The sequence below is a fragment of the Aulonocara stuartgranti genome (assembly GCF_965226115.1).
Source record: "Aulonocara stuartgranti genome assembly, chromosome: 14".
Lineage (NCBI taxonomy): Eukaryota > Metazoa > Chordata > Actinopteri > Cichliformes > Cichlidae > Aulonocara > Aulonocara stuartgranti.
In genome coordinates this window covers 33,637,097-33,658,718 of record NC_138950.1, presented here as the reverse complement: position 1 = coordinate 33,658,718, position 21,622 = coordinate 33,637,097, and the positions used below count along the sequence as shown (strand labels likewise).

The following is a 21,622-nucleotide window of genomic DNA, read 5'->3' as shown; positions in this document are numbered from 1 at the left end:
AAGCGACAGATCTCAGTGCTTTGCATAGATGTTACATCCTCCGTGCAACAATTCCACTAAGAGAGCAACGATCATTCTCTACGATCAGACAAAAACCTGTCTCTTTCTGCTGCTGTGGTTGAAGCATAGGAAGATAACAGGGAACAGATAAAACAATAAATACTTTAACTTCAGGTATGAATCCGAAAACTGAAAATCAACTCTATTACCTATTTGCTTTTTGTCCAGGTGTATGGCAGTGCGATTGTTATGTCTGTACTGAATAATGCGATTTTAATCACATAAAGTAAAATTGACTGACTTTATGTGATTAGGACACTGAAAAAAGAGACTGAAACAACATTGTACATGTTTCTCATCATATCTACTTTGCAACAAGTTATTCTTTACTTACTTTGAACAATGTTCGTCCCAAAATCGAATCAGGTTTGATGACTAAAGAGTCGACGCTTAAACGCTTTAGAGTGGACATTTCTATATGGAGAACTGTAATCTTTCATTCTGAATCATTCTTAGACTTGAAAATAGGTCATCCAACTTAGATTGCTTTTGAAAGTATCATTGGAATGTGTACTCTGTTGATTTGATTAGAAACAGACTGAATATGTTTGCAAGCAGCAAATATATGATCATGTGTTTGCTTCAGTTCTCTCCGGGTACTCCACAGCTTCCTCCCAGGTCCAAAGACATGCAATTATTGAGGTTAGGTTCATTGGTCCTGGACCTGTCCAGGGTATACCCTGCCTGCTCCCTGTGGTAGCTGGGATAGACTCCAGAATCCCACCCCCACCCCACCCTGTGTGATGGGAGTGCATCACTACTAGTCAAATGTTTCTTCACACTCATCCCTTTACGGTGGTGTTTTCAGTCAGCCCTAAAAGGGTTCTCTGTCCTTTTTGACATTTCAATTCATTATTTTGAGCTAGTTCACATACTGCTACTCTTTTTCAATACATTTTTCTTCCCTGAAATTATTTAATCTGACTTTCGCCTTGGGCTCCAACAAACAGTTTTCTCCTCAGTATTACAAATAGTAGTGCATTTTGTTTTCTATGAGAGAACTTGACTCTTATTTGCTATCTGTCCTGTCAGTGGTGCTTTTTTAAATGTTTCATATATGTTAAGACAGAAAATGAAGAAAAATACTATTTACTATGAAAATAGCATTCATTTTTAATTACATTATCTTCTTTAAAGTATAATATTACTTTCCCTCCTTAAGACAACTCATAATATTTATGACAAATGTGAAAGAAAATATGAACAACAGACATCAAATTAATATAGCGCAAGTAAGTTATATTTATAATTCAGGCTAAAAATGAATGAAATTGATCTCTGTTAAAATGCCAGATATTTGTGATTTTACTTTTAAAAGTTTTCCCATCTTTAATGTGACCAATTGAATTGGATTTTTCAATTCAATTCTATTCATGTGGAACCGAATCACAACAGCAGCCACCTGAGGGTGCTATATATCAAAAGTTTAAGTGCAGGATAAAACCTCCAGGAGAACCAGGCTCAGGGAGATGCAGCCATCTGCCATTGTAGAATAAACCTGCATAAACTGCATAAGTTTATGAACTTGTGCAGTTAAGTTCATAAACGTTCATATAAGTTCATATAAGTTGCATAATCACTTTACATCACCAGAAGAGCACCATACCCTTGGTGAAGTATGGTGGAGGCAATATCATGGAACTAGGTCTTTAGTCAAGGTGAAATGAATAATGAACAGTTCCAAATACCAGTCAACTTTGGACGAAAACCCAGAACATGTTTTTTTTTATTTTTTTTATTTTCTAGTCTTACCATTTTCAGAAGTGGTTTGGCTTCTTTTTCCTCAAAATCCTCCAAGTCCCAAAGCCTTCAAAAGAAAAAATAGAGGTTTTCTCTTGGCATTTACACTTCATCACAAACAGAGTTTCAGGTGTGAGGTGGATGATCTGTAGGTGTCACAGTAACTTACTGCTCTTTGAGTGTCTGTTTGCTCTTCTCCACCAAAAAATCCCCCAGATCTTCAGCAGTGATGTGTGATAGGATTTTGTTTTCCTTTTAAAGTCTAAGGAACTCCATCATCATTGCAATCTAAAAATAAAAGGAGACATTTAAACCACCACCACTCTCAGGTCCTCAGAAATGATCTCATATCAGTCACTCATGTCAGTTTTGGTTTAGATGGGTGTGGGTCTCACATAAGCCCTGTAGCTCGGAAGATGCCAGCAGATCTTCAAAGCTGTCTTGTAAATGAGTTACTGGAAGCTTTTCAACACAGTGCAATCTGGTGACATCTGGTGGCCAAAAATATGAAGAGCAGCTTAAATCTACAAAATAAAATGAACCTCTTCATTACGACTGCCCACTCTACAGTGGGGTTCACAAATTTGTCTGAAATTGGGCCACAATAGATGAAAAATACACACACACACACACACACACACACATGCAAGGAACAAAAATAAAGGAGATAAGGGGGATCATGAAAATCATTAAAAGTGAGGTTGTATTAACAAGACATCTAACTCAAGGGGCTAAGACAGATCAAGCTCTTCTAAAAAAATTGTGCAATTTAATTGCCTGGGGCTTATTTATTATCTTCAGAGATTTACACAACAGGGAGAGTTCATTTAAGAGCAGACCATGAATCTTATCTTGCGGTAATGAACCGTTTTTTAACACAAGCTTCAAAATGCTTCAGAGAGCTTCATTTTGCCCTCATTAAATTTAGTGTTTATTTGCTGGTTTGTTGACGGTAGGGCTGGGTATGTCTCTGATTTCAATAATTGATTTGATTCCGATTCACAAGGTCCCGAAATTTTTCCTGAGAAAGTCAGAAATATAATAATTCTAAACTGTTTATTGTAAAGTGGGCGATAAACAAACAAGAGAGACTTGCGACAGAAAAGCCGATCAGCTGAACACTGATCAGTTTCATGATTGAAGTAGCAATTGGGGGAGAGAATAGGGGAAGAAGAAGAAGAGGCAGCTGCGCAGACACAGAATAACTCCAGCTTTGCGTTTTTTATTTTCATTCTAGCTGAAGTACAGGACTAATCGCGTTCCTTTTAACCTCAATATGGATACCTCAATACCATTTTCTTCTGTTTATCTGTGATAAGATTGCTTTCAGAGCCGGGGTCCGTTCTTCGTACCCCGCTAAGTAAGTTAGCTGGATTTGATTGTTGACGATTTCGCATGATCTTGGATCGTTCGGTTCTCCGAAGCTCATCCGGGACTTGCTGCCATAGCAACAGATCCGTAAGCGTAAACCTGCTCGGGAGCAGGTTTACTTCATGTAAACAGGATTAGATCGCGGCCACTCAGGTATGTCCGCTTCATTTATACGAAAGCAACAGCGATATTTTACCACTGTTTTACCATAAATAAATATTATCAATGTAACTAAAGTTAATGCAGTACTTGATCCTTTTATTGATTTCATACAGATACATACAGGTCATTTCCTAAAAAAATGGAAATGTACTATTAATCATTCTATTTCATGTATTTGATTATTTCAGATGTAATTCATATTTTAGAGTAGTAATTGTAAATTACTTCGTGTAATCTTGATGGGAGACCACGGCTATAAAAGCGAAGGTGGATTTGGGAAGCCTGTCGCAGCCATGTCCTGTCCGTATAAGCGAGCCACCCATTGCGGAAGGTGCAAGATTGATAAGGAGAGTTCTCAGAATTCAGCGTATATTGCGGGATAGACAGGATCCTTTAGCTCAGCGCGACAGTGTGCTCATAGAGAGATATCGATATTCCCGTGAGGGTATTATTCACTTAACCAACTTGTTGACGAGGGGGTGCAGGACCACCACCTGTCTTTTTTTTGCTCTGCCCTTTTCTTGGTTGCTGTTATAAACAAACAAACAGATTATTTCAGGGTCTCTTTGCAAGAGACTAAAAGCAATATAAGTGATAAATCTTACCATTCTGTAGAATATTCTTATATTTCACTTTTACTTGTTCCCATGTTCTAGTGGGCCCTGTCGTGGCTCTAATGTGAAAGAGGATATAATGTAATATAATATAATAAATCTACCCTACTGCCTACTGGTGTTGGCCAGAGGGGCCGATGGCGCGATATGGCAGCCTGGCTTCTGTCAGTCTGCCGCAGGGCAGCTGTGGCTACAACCGTAGCTGCCTCCACCAGTGTGTGAATGTGAGAGTGAATGAATAGTGGTATTGTAAAGCGCTTTGGGTGCCTTGAAAAGCGCTATATAAATCCAATCCATTATTATTATTATTATTATTATTATTATTATTATTATTAAATTACTTACGAGTTTAATTTGTCAGCAACTTTCTGCCAGCCCTCTCGCCTTGCTTTTGCAGCCTTTGCAGTGTTCCCTTGCGTTTTAATTAAACTCTGAAACTCCTGAAATCCCTCAATCAAGAGTTCTTGCTCTGCTGCCGAAGAATACCGAGCGCGCTCCTTCGACATTTTCGCCGACCAATCAAAGGGTTGCCGATCAATGTTTCTACTATCGATGCGTAGCCCCTGTTAAGCCACCCAGTGATCTCACATTACTTCATCCAGCTATACTAATCGTCAACAACAGGTGTGTTCGGAGAACCGGAATAGCGAGCTCAAAGTTAGCGCGATGATTTGATCTTGGATGTGTCATTTGATCTTGGATGTAGTAAGCGAGGTACGAAGAACGGACCCCGTAGCACAAGGAAGGGGGAGGGTGCAGCCAACCTCCTCGGCTTTAATTGGTCCAGGCCAGAGTCGACCATGACCAATTGGCCAATCCACTACCTTTCATTGTTTATACCGCTACAAAAAACAAACAAACAAAACAACAACAACAACCACAACAAAGCAAACATCTGCCCATCTGCCAACGGAAAATCACCATCGGCCCACACATCTGTTTGACCGTCCCCAGTTAATTCACAACGCCAGATAATCCAGAACACTGGCGCCACAGAACACCTGTCGCACCTCCATCAGCGGGCACTCCCGCATCAGGTGTACCAGCAGCCCACACTTCTAGCGGTACTCCTGCCCCAGTTTCTCGGGTACAGTACCGGTCACTTCCAAGTCCTGGGGAGGCAGAATGGAGGGAAACGGGTTAGTCGACTGCAACGGCGGTGTCCGCTCCACCAGAGCGGTGCCAGGGGGCGTCCTTCTTGAGTCCCCTTTAAAGTAATGATAGCCTACTTGAAAATAGGTTAGGTGCTGCATTGCTTCAGCCCAAGCCTGTTCGGTCAGCACACGCAGTCTGTGTAATATTTAAATAAAGGTTTTGACCTTCAGCTTAAAGGAGCTTCGGGTTTTGTTTGTTTGTTTGTTTGTTTTAATATCTTGCACACTGTAGTACACTGTACAGTGTAATTACTGTACTTTTATTTTCTGAAAAGCTACTCTAAAGCTTCAAAACCTTTTTGGACAGAACTGAAGTATAAAAGTACGCGTTCCAAGGTTTATGTCGGGGCCCATGGGGTCAGGGGTCAGGCGTAAATTCAATTTCCTCAGTGTCTTTGGCAAATAAATTTAACTTACTAATATGTATTTTGAAGATGTTCAGCTACTTTCCAACCTTGAACCTTCTTTTCGGTGTGAACTTCAGCTTTCAGGTGAATGATTCGGTGTATTTCAGTTAAATTTAACAAGTTTCCCAAATATTTTAGCAATTACAGTATTTCAGCTAAAAAATATTCGCGTATCAGCTTTCGCACTGCATTTTCTTCAGGGAACGCATTCTCTAGTTATGATGATGATGATGATGATGATTTCTCCAGCACGCAACAATGTGTTACCGATTGTTTGAAGTAAAATTAAATAGCTAAAAAGCTGTAAATAAATAGCTTAACCTTTTTGTAGGTCTGTGTCCCGGAGCTCACATGCTGCATTGCAAAAATTGAACAAATATATATCTAAACGTTTTCCTTATATTAAGAATGAACATAACGGCTTATGTTAAGTTCTAAATAAAGTTTTGTGAGAGTAAAAAAAAAAGAATAATCACTCAGGCACCTCTGCAGACAACTACAACCGGCTAGTGAGGGTCCTTTTCCTCCACATAGCTGGTGACGATTAGCAGCGAACATGCCGACTGTCGGAGTTAAACGGGATCTTCTATTCAAAGCTTTGGGTAGAAGTTACAGTAAGTCATATTTACTGTATTTTCCGGTAACCTTTAATCTGCTCGTCTGTTTTCTCTTTTTTTTTTTATTTTTGCTCCTAAACGACAGAGTTAGGTCAGTACGTTGTGAACTCGCTGTCTGATTGTTAGCAATGTAGCAGCTGCTCATGAACTGTAGAGCTAATTTTAACTGCCTTCATTTCTAATTATTAAAGAAAGTACCACTTATTTGATGGCGAGTTTATTTTGGTTTATTTGTTAACTTATGTATTTTTTGCGATAAGGAAATAGTACTAGTTCATTTCTATCTGCCTGTTGACTGACAGCGTGATTGCATCATTTCCTCCGCTTCCTCCTGTCATTTAAGCCTCTGGGTTTGTTCAGAATCACTATCCTGTCAGCTTGTTCGTTGCCAAAAGTGTCCACCAACAGATTAAGTCTGCAGTTTTTATTATTTTTATGTTTTGTTGCTATTTTTACTGCATAAAGTCTTTAACATCAGTTTTTATCATCTTTTTTTATAAATATAAAATGGTCATCACGTTCGTTTGTACAATGCACTTGTTGGAGGACAACATCAAAAATGACCATTTCATATATTTGCAGTGCTGCTTGATTTTCTTGTATTGTTAATGGAGTCTGGGACATGTAATCGATTAGATAAGCATTGTCATGAATTCCCTCTTACTTTCGCTGTTTTGCTTCCACCACGATAAAATCACACTTCCTGCACAGCTCTCTCACCGCGGTAAAGTGAGCCGTCATTTGTGAGCCGCGGTCAAGCCAGCCGCCTACTATCCGCCGCATAAATTTCCTTGCGCTTTTACACCAGTCTTTACGGTAGCGCCTTTTCGCTTTATATCCTGATTGAAAGCCTAGACTCGCACACACGTGCGCGCGCGCGAACAGGCACACGCGCGCGCGCACACACAAATTACAATGTAACAGCCCAATACAGCCATCGTGACAGTCTGGTTGCATATTCAAAAATTCATTAAAAATCATTCTTAAAAGTTGATGCCAAGCTTTCAACACAATCCTCTTCTCGGACACCTACTTTACCTCTGGGCCAGGTTTTACCCAGATTTACTGTAATATTACTCAGAAATCACAGTAAACTCATATTCAGTGCAATACAGTCAATACACTACAATTATGTTTATTTCAAAAATTCATTAAAAGTCCTCCAGAGTAGTTGATGTCCAACTTTCAACACATCGCTCCTCTGGGACACCTACTGTACCCGTGTGCCAAGTTTCAGCCAGATTTACTGTAGAATTTCTCAGAAATTAAAGTGTACTTGTATCTAATGCAGTCAGCCAATACAATATAATTATGTCAATTTTCAAAAATTCATTAAAAATCATCCTGAGTAGTTGAGGTCCAACTTTCAACAGATTCCTCCTCTGGGGCACCTACTGTACCTGTGTGCCAAGTTTCATCCAGATTTACTGTAGAATTCCTCAGAAATTAAAGGAAACTTATATTCAATTCAATACAGTCAATACAATAGAATTATGTCAATTTTCAAAAATTCATTAAAAATCATCCTGAGTAGTTGATGTCCAACTTTCAACACATCCCCCCTCTGGGACACCCACTGTACCTGTGTGCCAGGTTTCAGCCAGATTTACTGTAGAATTCCTCAGTAATTAAAGGGTACTTGTATTCAATGCAATACAGCCAATACACTACAATTATGTCAATTTTCAAAAATTCATTAAAAATCATCCTGAGTAGTTGATGTCCAACTTTCAACACATCCCTCCTCTGGGACACCTACTGTACCTGTGTGCCAAGTTTCATCCAGATTTACTGTAGAATTCCTCAGAAATTAAAGGAAACTTATATTCAATTCAATACAGTCAATACAATATAATTATGTCAATTTTCAAAAATTCATGAAAAATCATCCTGAGTAGTTGATGTCCAACTTTCAACACATCCCTCCTCTGGGACACCTACTGTACCTGTGTGCCAAGTTTCATCCAGATTTACTGTAGAATTCCTCAGAAATTAAAGGAAACTTATATTCAATTCAATACAGTCAATACAATATAATTATGTCAATTTTCAAAAATTCATTAAAAATCATCCTGAGTAGTTGATGTCCAACTTTCAACACATCCCTCCTCTGGGACACCTACTGTACCTGTGTGCCAAGTTTCATCCAGATTTACTGTAGAATTCCTCAGTAATTAGAGGAAACTTATAATCAATTCAATACAGTCAATACAATAGAATTATGTCAATTTTCAAAAATTCATTAAAAATCATCCTGAGTAGTTGATGTCCAACTTTCAACACATCCCTCCTCTGGGACACCTACTGTACCTGTGTGCCAAGTTTCATCCAGATTTACTGTAGAATTCCTCAGAAATTAAAGGAAACTTATATTCAATTCAATACAGTCAATACAATATAATTATGTCAATTTTCAAAAATTCATTAAAAATCATCCTGAGTAGTTGATGTCCAACTTTCAACACATCCCTCCTCTGGGACACCTACTGTACCTGTGTGCCAAGTTTCATCCAGATTTACTGTAGAATTCCTCAGAAATTAAAGGAAACTTATATTCAATTCAATACAGTCAATACAATATAATTATGTCAATTTTCAAAAATTCATGAAAAATCATCCTGAGTAGTTGATGTCCAACTTTCAACACATCCCTCCTCTGGGACACCTACTGTACCTGTGTGCCAAGTTTCATCCAGATTTACTGTAGAATTCCTCAGAAATTAAAGGAAACTTATATTCAATTCAATACAGTCAATACAATATAATTATGTCAATTTTCAAAAATTCATTAAAAATCATCCTGAGTAGTTGATGTCCAACTTTCAACACATCCCTCCTCTGGGACACCTACTGTACCTGTGTGCCAAGTTTCATCCAGATTTACTGTAGAATTCCTCAGTAATTAGAGGAAACTTATAATCAATTCAATACAGTCAATACAATAGAATTATGTCAATTTTCAAAAATTCATTAAAAATCATCCTGAGTAGTTGATGTCCAACTTTCAACACATCCCTCCTCTGGGACACCTACTGTACCTGTGTGCCAAGTTTCAGCCAGATTTACTGTAGAATTCCTCAGAAATTAAAGGAAACTTATATTCAATTCAATACAGTCAATACAATATAATTATGTCAATTTTCAAAAATTCATTAAAAATCATCCTGAGTAGTTGATGTCCAACTTTCAACACATCCCTCCTCTGGGACACCTACTGTACCTGTGTGCCAAGTTTCATCCAGATTTACTGTAGAATTCCTCAGAAATTAAAGGAAACTTATAATCAATTCAATACAGTCAATACAATATAATTATGTAAATTTTCAAAAATTCATTAAAAATCATCCTGAGTAGTTGATGTCCAACTTTCAACACATCCCCCCTCTGGGACACGTACTGTACCTGTGTGCCAGGTTTCAGCCAGATTTACTGTAGAATTCCTCAGTAATTAAAGGGTACTTGTATTCAATGCAATACAGCCAATACACTACAATTATGTCAATTTTCAAAAATTCATTAAAAATCATCCTGAGTAGTTGATGTCCAACTTTCAACACATCCCTCCTCTGGGACACCTACTGTACCTGTGTGCCAAGTTTCAGCCAGATTTACTGTAGAATTCCTCAGAAATTAAAGGAAACTTATATTCAATTCAATACAGTCAATACAATATAATTATGTCAATTTTCAAAAATTCATTAAAAATCATCCTGAGTAGTTGATGTCCAACTTTCAACACATCCCCCCTCTGGGACACCCACTGTACCTGTGTGCCAGGTTTCAGCCAGATTTACTGTAGAATTCCTCAGTAATTAAAGGGTACTTGTATTCAATGCAATACAGCCAATACACTACAATTATGTCAATTTTCAAAAATTCATTAAAAATCATCCTGAGTAGTTGATGTCCAACTTTCAACACATCCCCCCTCTGGGACACCTACTGTACCTGTGTGCCAAGTTTCATCCAGATTTACTGTAGAATTCCTCAGTAATTACAGGAAACTTATATTCAATTCAATACAGTCAATACAATATAATTATGTCAATTTTCAAAAATTCATTAAAAATCATCCTGAGTAGTTGAGGTCCAACTTTCAACAGATTCCTTCTCTGGGACACCTACTGTACCTGTGTGCCAAGTTTCAGCCAGATTCACTGTAATATTCCTCAGAAATTACAGGAAACTTATATTCAATTCAATACAGTCAATACAATATAATTATGTCAATTTTCAAAAATTCATGAAAAATCATCCTGAGGAGTTGATGTCCAACTTTCAACACATCCCTCCTCTGGGGCACCTACTGTACCTGTGTGCCAAGTTTCATCCAGATTTACTGTAGAATTCCTCAGAAATTAGAGGAAACTTATAATCAATTCAATACAGTCAATACAATAGAATTATGTCAATTTTCAAAAATTCATTAAAAATCATCCATAATAGTTGAGGTCCAACTTTCAACACTTTCTTACTCTGGGCGTCCTACCGTACCTCTGGGCCAAGTTACATCTCAATTCACTGTAATCTTTATCAAAAATTGAAAGAACAATTATATGTCAATGCTGGATGTGTGTCCTTTCAAAGTGACACTAAATAACAGAACTCAGGCACATCAGGGAATAATCCAAAAGGCGGATTTATTAAACAAAAACAACATACAAAATATCTCTAACCCATACTACATAACCTAAAAAGAAACAAAGGGACACTTAGAAGCACAAGAATACAATACTGAAAGGGCAAGAGACACAGCCCAAACATAATCCACAACTAAAATGCCCAAAGAACAAGTCATCCCACATAGCAGACGGGTCTTGCCTGGGTCTGGTGTCAAGCCGGCACTGCTGGCTGACTTCTGGCATGGTAAGATGGCACTGTTTATGTGATGGCATGCCACATTTGGCCTGATTGGGTGAATGTGACATGTTGTATAGAGCACTTTGAGTAATATGGGTGAGTAAAAAAGTGCTGTATAAGAATCAGTCCATTCACTGTCTGAACAGAGTTTCGTCATGTTACTTTTGCACTATTATGTTCCAGCACATGTTGTTATTACATGGCTTACATGGCTAAGGTACACATTAGGCTGACATCTGGGGCCAGAGCTGAAACTGTTCTGGGCCAGCACAGGGCCAGCAGTGTGTCTGCAACTGGCCTTGTGCTGGCTCATGTGTGGGCCACCTCTGGTAAACCAGATCTGGGCCACCATGGGGCCGTCATTCTTTGCGGTACGCAGGCCATGTGTAAGCACATTGTGTGGGACAGATCCAGGCCATACCAATTTTGCTATGTGGGAGGAATTGTGTAAAAATAGAAACATCATAAAAATGAAAATACCATACCATACCACCTTTATTTATAAAGCACTTTAACATAAAACCAGAGTTCACAAAGTGCTGTACATGCTAAAAGCATAAGTAAAGAAAATTAAAATGAGATAAGATAAAATAAATAACTAAAAAGTAAAATAAATTGAAACATGTCAAAACAAATTGAGTCAACCCCTCTAATCAATGCCAAAGGCTTCAGCGAATAAATATGTTTTAAGAAGACTTTTAAATTCAGAGAGAGAAGAGGCCTGCCTAACATTCAAGGGTAGATCATTCCACAACTTTGGAGCAACTACAGCAAAAGCACGATCACCTTTAGATTTATACTTAGTTTTTGGTACCTTAAGGAGCTGCTGATTGGCGGACCTAAGGGAACGGGGAGGTGTATATGGTTGTAGTAGCTCCGAGAGGTGGGGGGGGGGTAGGCCATTAAGAGATTTAAAAGCAAATAAGAGAATTTTAAAAACAATCCTAAAATATACAGGTAGCCAGTGGAGTGAAATTAAAATTGGGGTAATGTGCTCAAACTTTTTTGTTCCAGTTAAGAGACGTGCTGCAGCATTTTGCACAACCTGCAGGCGCCTAATGGACGCATCACTAACCCCAAAATAAAGTGCGTTACAATAATCCAGCCTAGAAGTAACAAAGGCATGGATTACTGTCTCAAAATGCTGTTTCGATAAGATAGGCTTTATTTTGGCTAATTCCCTCAAATGAAAAAAGCTAGATCTTACAACAGCTCTGACCTGGCTTTCAAGTTTAAGATTTGCCTCTATTTTAACTCCCAGATTAGTGATGACTGGTTTAACATACTGTGCCAGTGAACCAAGATCTATAATAGTGGCCTCAGAAGCGCCACCAAAAACCATCACTTCTGTTTTCTGTTCATTAAAATGTAAAAAGTTCAAAGCCATCCAGGCCCTTATATCATCAAGGCATCTGAGCAGCGGGTCTACTGAGAAGCCATTTATCTTTTTAAGTGGGAAATAAATCTGGGAGTCATCAGCGTAGCAGTGGAAAGAAATCCCATGTTTCCTGAAAATAGACCCAAGGGGTAGGAGATATAGAGAGAAAAGAAGCGGGCCTAAAACTGAACCCTGTGGGACCCCACATTGAAGAGAAGCAACAGAGGATACAAACTCCCCGAGTTTCACAGAGAAAGTTCGCTCTGCCAAATAGGATCTGAGCCACTGCAGTGCGGTACTCCGCATACCCACCAACTGCTCTAAACAGGAAATTAAAATATTATGATCCACTGTATCAAAAGCAGCAGTTAAATCTAACAGCACAATAATAACACAGTCACCTGAGTCATTTGCCAAAAACACATCATTAAAAACTCTTAAAAGGGCAGATTCGGTACTATGTAAAGCTTTAAAACCAGATTGGAAAACTTCTCAAATACCGTGTTCTTCTAGGAAGGACATTAATTGCTTGTAAACTACCTTTTCAAGAATCTTTGAGATAAAAGGCAGTTTGGAAATAGGTCTGTAATTCGCAATAATATCAGGATCAAGAGCAGGTTTCTTGAGTAGAGGCTGAATCACCGCATGTTTGAGATTGACAGGTACAACACCAGAGGACAAACTACTATTTACAATGGATTGTACAGCTGATGCTATAGTGAGAAAAACCTCTTTGAAAAATCGAGGAGGGAGAGCATCATAAGGGGAGCCTGAGGGCTTCATGTGAGCAATGAACTCCTGCAGGCAGAGCAAGGAAACTGGCTCGAACCTGTCAAAGACAGCAGAACTAGGGACAGGGGTAGAAGGGTCGAGAACGGACTGGGAAGTCTGCGCTTTGACAGATAGCACTTTATCAATAAAAAAGTGTAGGAAGTTTTCACAAATTTCCTGAGAAGACTCGACACCAGCAGTCTGTGGAGCGTGAAGGACCATGTCAATAGTCTTGAATAAGACATGAGGCTTACGACAATTTGCCTGAATAATAGCAGCAAAATGTTTCCTCTTAGCATCTTTTACAGTTTTCTGGTAAGAATTCCAGTAGTCTTGTAACATTTGATATGACACCTGAAGTTGATCCTTCTTCCATTTACGTTCAGCTCTCCTACACTTTCTTCTGGCAGCCCGGGTGTCTTCATTCAGCCAGGGTTCAGATTTGGCTTTTACTTGCCAAAGCTTAAAGGGGGCCACTGAATCTAAAGCAGTTTGGCAGACAGAGTAAAACCACGTACTCAGCTCTTCTGTATCATTGCATATGAAATCAGGAAGGCCGCCGTTCTGATTAAAAGCAATAGAGAACTGTCCAGCAGAGGAAGGGTTAAAAATACGACAGCTCCTAGCAGCAACAGGAGGAAGATTAACTTTGGTACAAGGAAGGAAAACCTCAAACAAGACAGACCTATGGTCTGACCATACAACATCACAAACCTCTAAGTTAGAGACAGGTAAATTGTGAGTTAAAACAAGATCCAACCTGTGCCCATATTTTTGTGTAGGCACAAACACAGGTTGCACAAGATCAAAAGAGTCAATAAGATTTAAAAAGTCCTTTGCCATTGGCTTGTCAGGGCAGCACACATGAATATTGAAGTCCCCAATAATAAGGACATGATCATATTTTGGCATAATTTCAGCCAACAGATCAGAAAAGTCATTTAAGAAGTTCTTATTGTATTTTGGGGGTCTGTAAACCACAGCACAGAGCACTGTGTGAGAGCGACCTAGCTCAAACATGCTCAGTTCAAAGCTACTAGGTGAGGTTGATAATGGCAGTGGTTTACATTTATACTGCTTCTTAAAAACAACCGCTAGTCCTCCTCCTCTGCCTGATATTCGAGGAGAGTTTAAAAAGCAGCAGCCATCAGGTAAGAGATCTGTGAAAGCGCTGGACTCACCGGCCCTCAACCATGTCTCAGTTATACAGAGGAAATCCAGTCCTTGGGTCATAAATAAATCCCTTAAAATAAAAGTTTTATTACTCAGCGATCTAGTGTTCACCAATCCAAACCTGGTGGAGGTCAGCGTGTTCGTGGCTGACAGCGAGACCCGACGCAGCGGCCGTAGGTTCTGTAGGTTCGCACCGCGCCGACGAAGATGAGGGGAAATCTTTCGTGGCTGGGACATCTGATCCGAGCCAACAACGGGCACCAGCCAGGCATCGATGGGCTCCAGAGAGCACGGAGAAAAGGCATGACAAGGTACAGATCCACGTTCGTTCCACGGAGCCGGGGAAGAGCGCGCCAAGTACGCCTTAAGTTTCACGAGTAGACCGCTACGTTTGCCCCGGCGTCTGAAACGCTTTCGCCGTGAGGCTGGGGCCAGGGTCCGACAAAGGTTAGCTGGTATCCCAGACAGGAATGGAGGTAACGCCTTATGTCCATTATAAGTTGCATTGGTAAGATCACTGGCAACTCGGAGGTCCAACAGTTTTTGGCGATTGTACATTAAAAGAGAGTTGACTCTAGCAATAAAAAACAACATAAGCAAACACAACAGAGGAAGAGCCAGACGGCGAGCCACACACACTGGCGCCATCTTGACAGGCCTGAACAATACCTTCAGCAGAGAAAATGAACATAAAGTAAAATGTACTGAAAAGAACATCAGTATGGCCATCATTATTTGCTTGGAAAGTCTAAAGTTCCATGGCTTTGAACAGCCAGAGAACGCAATGCCCAGCTTAGAATGACTAAAAGTAACTTCTTTTAACATTCTGTCATTCTGCTTCTATATCAAAAATCCACTAAAAATAGTCATTTGAAAAAAAATATTCGCCACTTTTCATCAGTTTGGGTTCCTCTGTTTATAGCAATTTTTAGAAAAGAACCCAATACCTTTGTCACTATACAGTTGTACAGTGAGATACAGAGCATCTCCTACTCATTGCAAACATGCTGGGAGGGTGGCTCTATCCGCCTTAGTGCAGCTGCTGTACCATACTGTGATGCAGTAAGTTAGTAGGCTCTCAATGGGCGAGTGGTGGAAGGGTGAGCTGTAGTACACAAAGAGCATTCTGGCGTAGCTCTGCCGCTGTTCTAGGTGACTCAGCACCGAGTGGAGGGTGATGGCATCTTCTGTGAATCTGTTTGCACGGTATGCAAACTGGTGGGGGTCGAATTCTGGGGGGAGGTAATCCTTGGTGTGCTGAAGGACTAGTCTCTCAAAGCATTTCATGATTACCGGTGTGAGGGCCACAGGGCAATAATAGTTCAGGCTGGTGATGGGAGACTTCTTTGGTACTGGGATGATTGTGGCTGATTTTAGACAGGATGGGATGGCTGCTTCATCCAGTGAGAGGTTGAAGATTCTGGTGGAGATGAGGGTGAGCTGGTGGGCACATGGTCTTAGCACTTTACCACGTATTCCGTCTGGACCGGCCGCCTTCCTGGGGTTCACTGCTAGGAACACACATCTGACATCGTGCTCCGTTACAGTGAATGGAGCGGTGCAGGAACCAGGTGAGGATGAGGATGGGAGCAGGGCTGAGGCAGATGAATGCTGCTGTTGTGGTGTTTCAAAGCGGGCGAAGAAGCTGTTTATTTCCTCTGCTAGCTGCACACTCAGGTTTTCTGTTTTCACAGTTCTGCCTCTGTGGTTTATGATGTCTATTATTCCATGCCATGTGTTGTTGCTGGACAGGTGGGACCCCTTTTCAGGTCAGCTCGAGCAGACCTGTACAGAGCTCTGTCAACAGACCTACAGGGAGTGCAGAATTATTAGGCAAGTTGTATTTTTGAGGAATAATTTTATTATTGAACAACAACCATGTTCTCAATGAACCCAAAAAACTCATTAATATCAAAGCTGAATGTTTTTGGAAGTAGTTTTTAGTTTGTTTTTAGTTTTAGCTATTTTAGGGGGATATCTGTGTGTGCAGGTGACTATTACTGTGCATAATTATTAGGCAACTTAACAAAAAACAAATATATACCCATTTCAATTATTTATTTTTACCAGTGAAACCAATATAACATCTCCACATTCACAAATATACATTTCTGACATTCAAAAACAAAACAAAAACAAATCAGCGACCAATATAGCCACCTTTCTTTGCAAGGACACTCAAAAGCCTGCCATCCATGGATTCTGTCGGTGTTTTGATCTGTTCACCATCAACATTGCGTGCAGCAGCAACCACAGCCTCCCAGACACTGTTCAGAGAGGTGTACTGTTTTCCCTCCTTGTAAATCTCACATTGGATGATGGACCACAGGTTCTCAATGGGGTTCAGATCAGGTGAACAAGGAGGCCATGTCATTAGTTTTTCTTCTTTTATACCCTTTCTTGCCAGCCACGCTGTGGAGTACTTGGACGCGTGTGATGGAGCATTGTCCTGCATGAAAATCATGTTTTTCTTGAAGGATGCAGACCTCTTCCTGTACCACTGCTTGAAGAAGGTGTCTTCCAGAAACTGGCAGTAGGACTGGGAGTTGAGCTTGACTCCATCCTCAACCCAAAAAGGCCCCACAAGCTCATCTTTGATGATACCAGCCCAAACCAGTACTCCACCTCCACCTTGCTGGCATCTGAGTCAGACTGGAGCTCTCTGCCCTTTACCAATCCAGCCACGGGCCCATCCATCTGGCCCATCAAGACTCACTCTCATTTCATCAGTCCATAAAACCTTAGAAAAAACAGTCTTGAGATATTTCTTGGCCCAGTCTTGACGTTTCAGCTTGTGTGTCTTGTTCAGTGGTGGTCGTCTTTCAGCCTTTCTTGCACTGAACATAAGTTCCCTGCAATTTCTGAAGAATATTACAGTAAATCTGGCTGAAACTTGGCACACGGGTACAGTAGGTGTCCCAGAGGGGGGATGTGTTGAAAATTGGACATCAACTACTCAGGATGATTTTTAATGAATTTTTGAAAATTGACATAATTCTACTGTATTGGCCGACTGCATTGGATACAAGTACCCTTTAATTTCTGAGGAATTCTACAGTAAATCTGGATGAAACTTGGCACACAGGTACAGTAGGTGTCCCAGAGGGGGGATGTGTTGAAAGTTGGACATCAACTACTCAGGATGATTTTTAATGAATTTCTGAAAATTGACATAATTGTAGTGTATTGGCTGTATTGCATTGAATACAAGTACACTTTAATTTCTGAGGAATTCTACAGTAAATCTGGCTGAAACCTGGCACACAGGTACAGTAAGGTGTCCCAGAGGGGGGATGTGTTGAAAGTTGGACCTCAACTACTCATGATGATTTTTAATGAATTTCTGACATTTCCATAATTGTATTGACTGTATCGGGCTGTTTCATTGTAATTTGTGCTCGCGCATGCGCGTGCGCGCGGGTGTAGGCTTTCAATCGGCACATAAAGCGAAAAGGCGCTACCGTAAAGACTGGTGTAAAAGCGCAAGGAAATTTATGCGGCGGATAGGAGGCGGCTGGCTTGACCGCGGCTCACAAATGACGGCTCACTTTACCGCGGTGCTCTACCCTCAGTGTACTTCATGACCAGTATCTCAAATCTGTTTTCTGCATTATTCGCTTTATTTGTTTATTATTCGCTTATTACGCACAAGTCATGTACAGTGCTGTGGCCGCTGTTTTTTGTTTCCAAAAATGACCTCCGACAAGAAAGCATAATTTCTGCTGTTTAATACTGAAGAAATTAAAACTTTTTAAAATTATGCCAAATTGAAAAATGCTTGGCTGTGTCTCAAATAAAACCTCTAACTTTGCTGTGCTTCACTTCAGCAGCATCGGGTAATGTTCATATGTTGATTCATGGTTTTCTTCAGTTTTTGATCTACTGCAGAATATTTTTAAGGCAGTTATCTGCTATAAAAAGCCAGGCCAGGAAAATCTTCGCTGTGTTTAATCAGTGACAATACCCACCTCTAGTGAGTAGCCTAGGCCTGACAGAAGTGGACGTAGCTGTGGATAATGAGAAAAGATATAAAGAACGTTTGATTACTTTTTCGTTAAGGCCTGAGCCATCTGAAATTCATAGCTAGTGCTCTGACACGGAGCCATCAACCTCTCAGGTTATGTCTAACATTGGTCCGGAGACAGAATCAGATAATGAGCCTCATACGATCGACTCCGAGCCAGAGCCCACTGAAAGTAAAAGGGGGAAAGTGTATACAAAGTATTTCAAAGAGAGTGGCTTGACCAGTTTCCGTGGCTAAGATACTGTAAAGCTGACAACATGATGCACTGCATTTACTGTCGTGAGTGTGGAAAGACCATGGCCGGCAATACTGCATTTGTGACTGGTGCTAATACATTTCAAATTGAAATGCTGAAAAAGCACAGTGTATCCAGAAAAAACATTATATGCCGCGATAAATGCACTGCTCAAGTATCCCCTCTCCCCGCTGCCTTTCAGCGGCAGGCAGCAGCAAACAGGTCATCAGAGGAGGCTGAGAGGATGATTAAGTTTTAACATTATCTACGTTATTGGAATTTTACCTAAATTACTTGATTTAGTCAGTAACAAGGAATTAAAAAATGGGTTTCAGTTGGCCAAAAGTGGCCACCATAGAGCCAACAGGAATAACTGCATGTGTAGTGTATATTATTGATATAATTAAGGAGCTGAAGTTGGAAAATTAAAAAAATAGTGAAAAATTGAAGAAATTGAAGTGTACACAAATGGCCAGCATAGAGCCCAGAGGGTTAAATGTGAGCAGGCTGCTGTGACATGTGCCAGTAAATATCTTCTAATGTCTGTCTGCCTTTTGTTTTAGCTGATGAGGAGTTTGACGAGCTTTGCTTTGAGTTTGGGCTGGAGCTGGATGAAATTGTAAGTACATGACATCAAATACGAACAGCTCGCTATTTGTGGTTAATAAAGTAATGCAGTAATGCTCTGTTATTGCAGAGATGTAAGTACAGTTCTTTGATTTGTCTGAATTCTGGCATGCTGAAGTTCCTCTTCCCCATCTGCTTTACAGACCTCTGAGAAAGAGATAATCAGCAGAGAGCAGGGTGACACTAAGGCCTCAGGAGCATCTGATGTGATCCTGTATAAGATCGATGTACCAGCTAACCGCTATGATCTGCTATGTCTGGAAGGACTGGTTCGTGGACTGCAGGTCTTCAAGAATAAGTGCGTTTCTGCAATTTTTAACAGGCTTAACCTGAAATAAATGACAAGAGATTTATTTATATATCAAGTTTTGTTGCCGTGATTGACCAGCACTTTGTTTTTTTGTTTTGTGTACCGTATTTTCTGCACCATAAGGCGCACTTATAATCCTTTAATTTTCTCAAAAATCAACAGTGCGCCTTATAATCCAGTGCGCCTTATGTATGAATTCTGGTTGTGCTTTCTAACCTTGAACCAATTTTATGTGGTACATGGCGCTCATAAATCTGTAAAAAAAATGTTTTAGTACGACTTGTGTAAGCTACGAAGTGCTTGATGGATTGTCAGATGGATTGTTGGAGCATTACAGCTACCGTAGTCAGGAGCCTCGCAGAGTAATCTAGGTCCAAAACTCTGTCCGCTTCAGGTCCCAAAGTCAAACGAACACTGCGGCATCACTGAGAGTTAAAACTGTTCTTCCTTCTAACCGCAGAGATTGTGTTTTTGTTTTAGGTTGGAGGTGCCCCGATACAAACGTGTTAGCCCACTCAGTGGGGAGCCTCAGAAGCTGATCATCACTAAGGAGGTGTGTGGAGATGTTCACAATTATAAAATGTTTAACAAGAAAAAAAATAGTTTGTAACCTAGAACAGGTATCAGTGCGATTTGCCTGTTGACCCTATGTTTGCGGCGCTTCACTCCCCTCAGACGGAAGCAGTGCGACCCCACGCTGTGGCAGCAGTCTTGAGGAACATCACTTTCACACAGGAGCGCTATGACAGTTTCATTGAGCTGCAGGAGAAACTACATCAGAACATTTGCAGGTGAGAGCACACCAACCACCTACTATATATAACATGAATGTGTTTCCTTTAAAAATTTGAGTCTAAATGGCTAGCTGCAGCTACTCACAATGAAAAGACCAACACGATGCTGCCATTACCTCTGACACTTGTTACTGTCCTAAGTCACCTAGTTAGGTAACTAAAGACATAATATACTTATTTAAAAGTACTAAGAATGTTTTTGATTAGACCCAGTAATAAATCTTGCAGAACAACACTTATGTTTTGTGATGATAGTTTTACTCTCATGAAACTCACTGCAGAGCCAAAAATCATCAGGGCCTACGTTGCCTAAGATTGATTTTGCACATGCCTAAGGATGAATTTCGTAAGAACTTAATTGTTTACTTTTTATTGATACTAGATGCTGGATGCTATTTTTTTTTTTACTTTGATGCTTTATTTACAAAACAGTGCTGTGGCGTTCTGTAGCCTTCATGGCAAGTGGTCCACATACATTTGCCAGTGAAACGGCACCTTGAGCAAAAACATCTAGGAGCAAGCTTGTCAATAAAAAGTGTGACAACATTAAGCCCAGGGAGCCCCCACTTTTCAAGAAAAAGACCGATAACACAACAACAGTGACAAATTTGCTGTCATAATTTAACGTGGAGCTTTTCTGTACACATACAGGAAAGAGCGAAAAGGCGGTGCTGTTAATGAGATGGTGAGCTCAAATAGATTTATTACAGTAACCACTATTAAACCCCTTTACTGTGAAAAAGTTGGCAGGAATCATTCATCAAACCACCTGATTACCAATCTCCAACATGAAGTAAAGCTAATTTTGTAGCTGCTCCCATTTCGTTGCAATTTGTTTTGGCAGAAAGCTACAGAAGTTCAAATAAAATATGCAGAGCTGTTAACCTTGTCTGATACCATGTTTTAATCAAGCAGCTCACTGAGGGCTGTCACAGTGACACCTGCAGCAAGCAGGAGTGAGCCTACAGGGTACAAGACTACATTTATTTAAAGGCTTTTGTGACATTTTATTTTGCAGATGTAGATTAATCTAAAATATGAATACCATATTGTAATAATAAAATTGTATTAACCTTTAAAAATAAACTAGGGTTTGGGTTTTTTTGCATTTCAGGAAAAACAGTAAAACTGAGCCACTGACCTGTGGCTGAGTTAATTATTCACATTATTAACATCTATACCATCATAACAGAAAACATTTCGTAGAATACTGATATGCTCTGTTTTCTTCATTGCAGCCACCACATGCTCCTATGAAGGCTTAGAGACACACACAGTTATTTGCAAGCATGCTTAAATACGCAGACACACACACAAACAGAATC

The 21,622-nt window shown here is 40.1% G+C and overlaps 1 protein-coding gene across 1 annotated transcript in view; it reads left to right on the top strand.

The window, feature by feature from the left end:
- Positions 1 to 5,997: 5,997 nt before the first annotated feature.
- Positions 5,998 to 21,622, top strand: part of farsb (phenylalanyl-tRNA synthetase subunit beta) — a 31,348-nt gene continuing 15,723 nt past the window's right edge. The window contains exons 1-5 of the mRNA XM_082502255.1: positions 5,998 to 6,122; positions 19,130 to 19,185; positions 19,337 to 19,491; positions 19,984 to 20,056; positions 20,179 to 20,294. Coding sequence (XP_082358381.1) covers positions 6,065 to 6,122; positions 19,130 to 19,185; positions 19,337 to 19,491; positions 19,984 to 20,056; positions 20,179 to 20,294 — 458 coding nt within the window. The 5' untranslated portion in view covers positions 5,998 to 6,064. The remainder of the gene's footprint in view (positions 6,123 to 19,129; positions 19,186 to 19,336; positions 19,492 to 19,983; positions 20,057 to 20,178; positions 20,295 to 21,622) is intronic.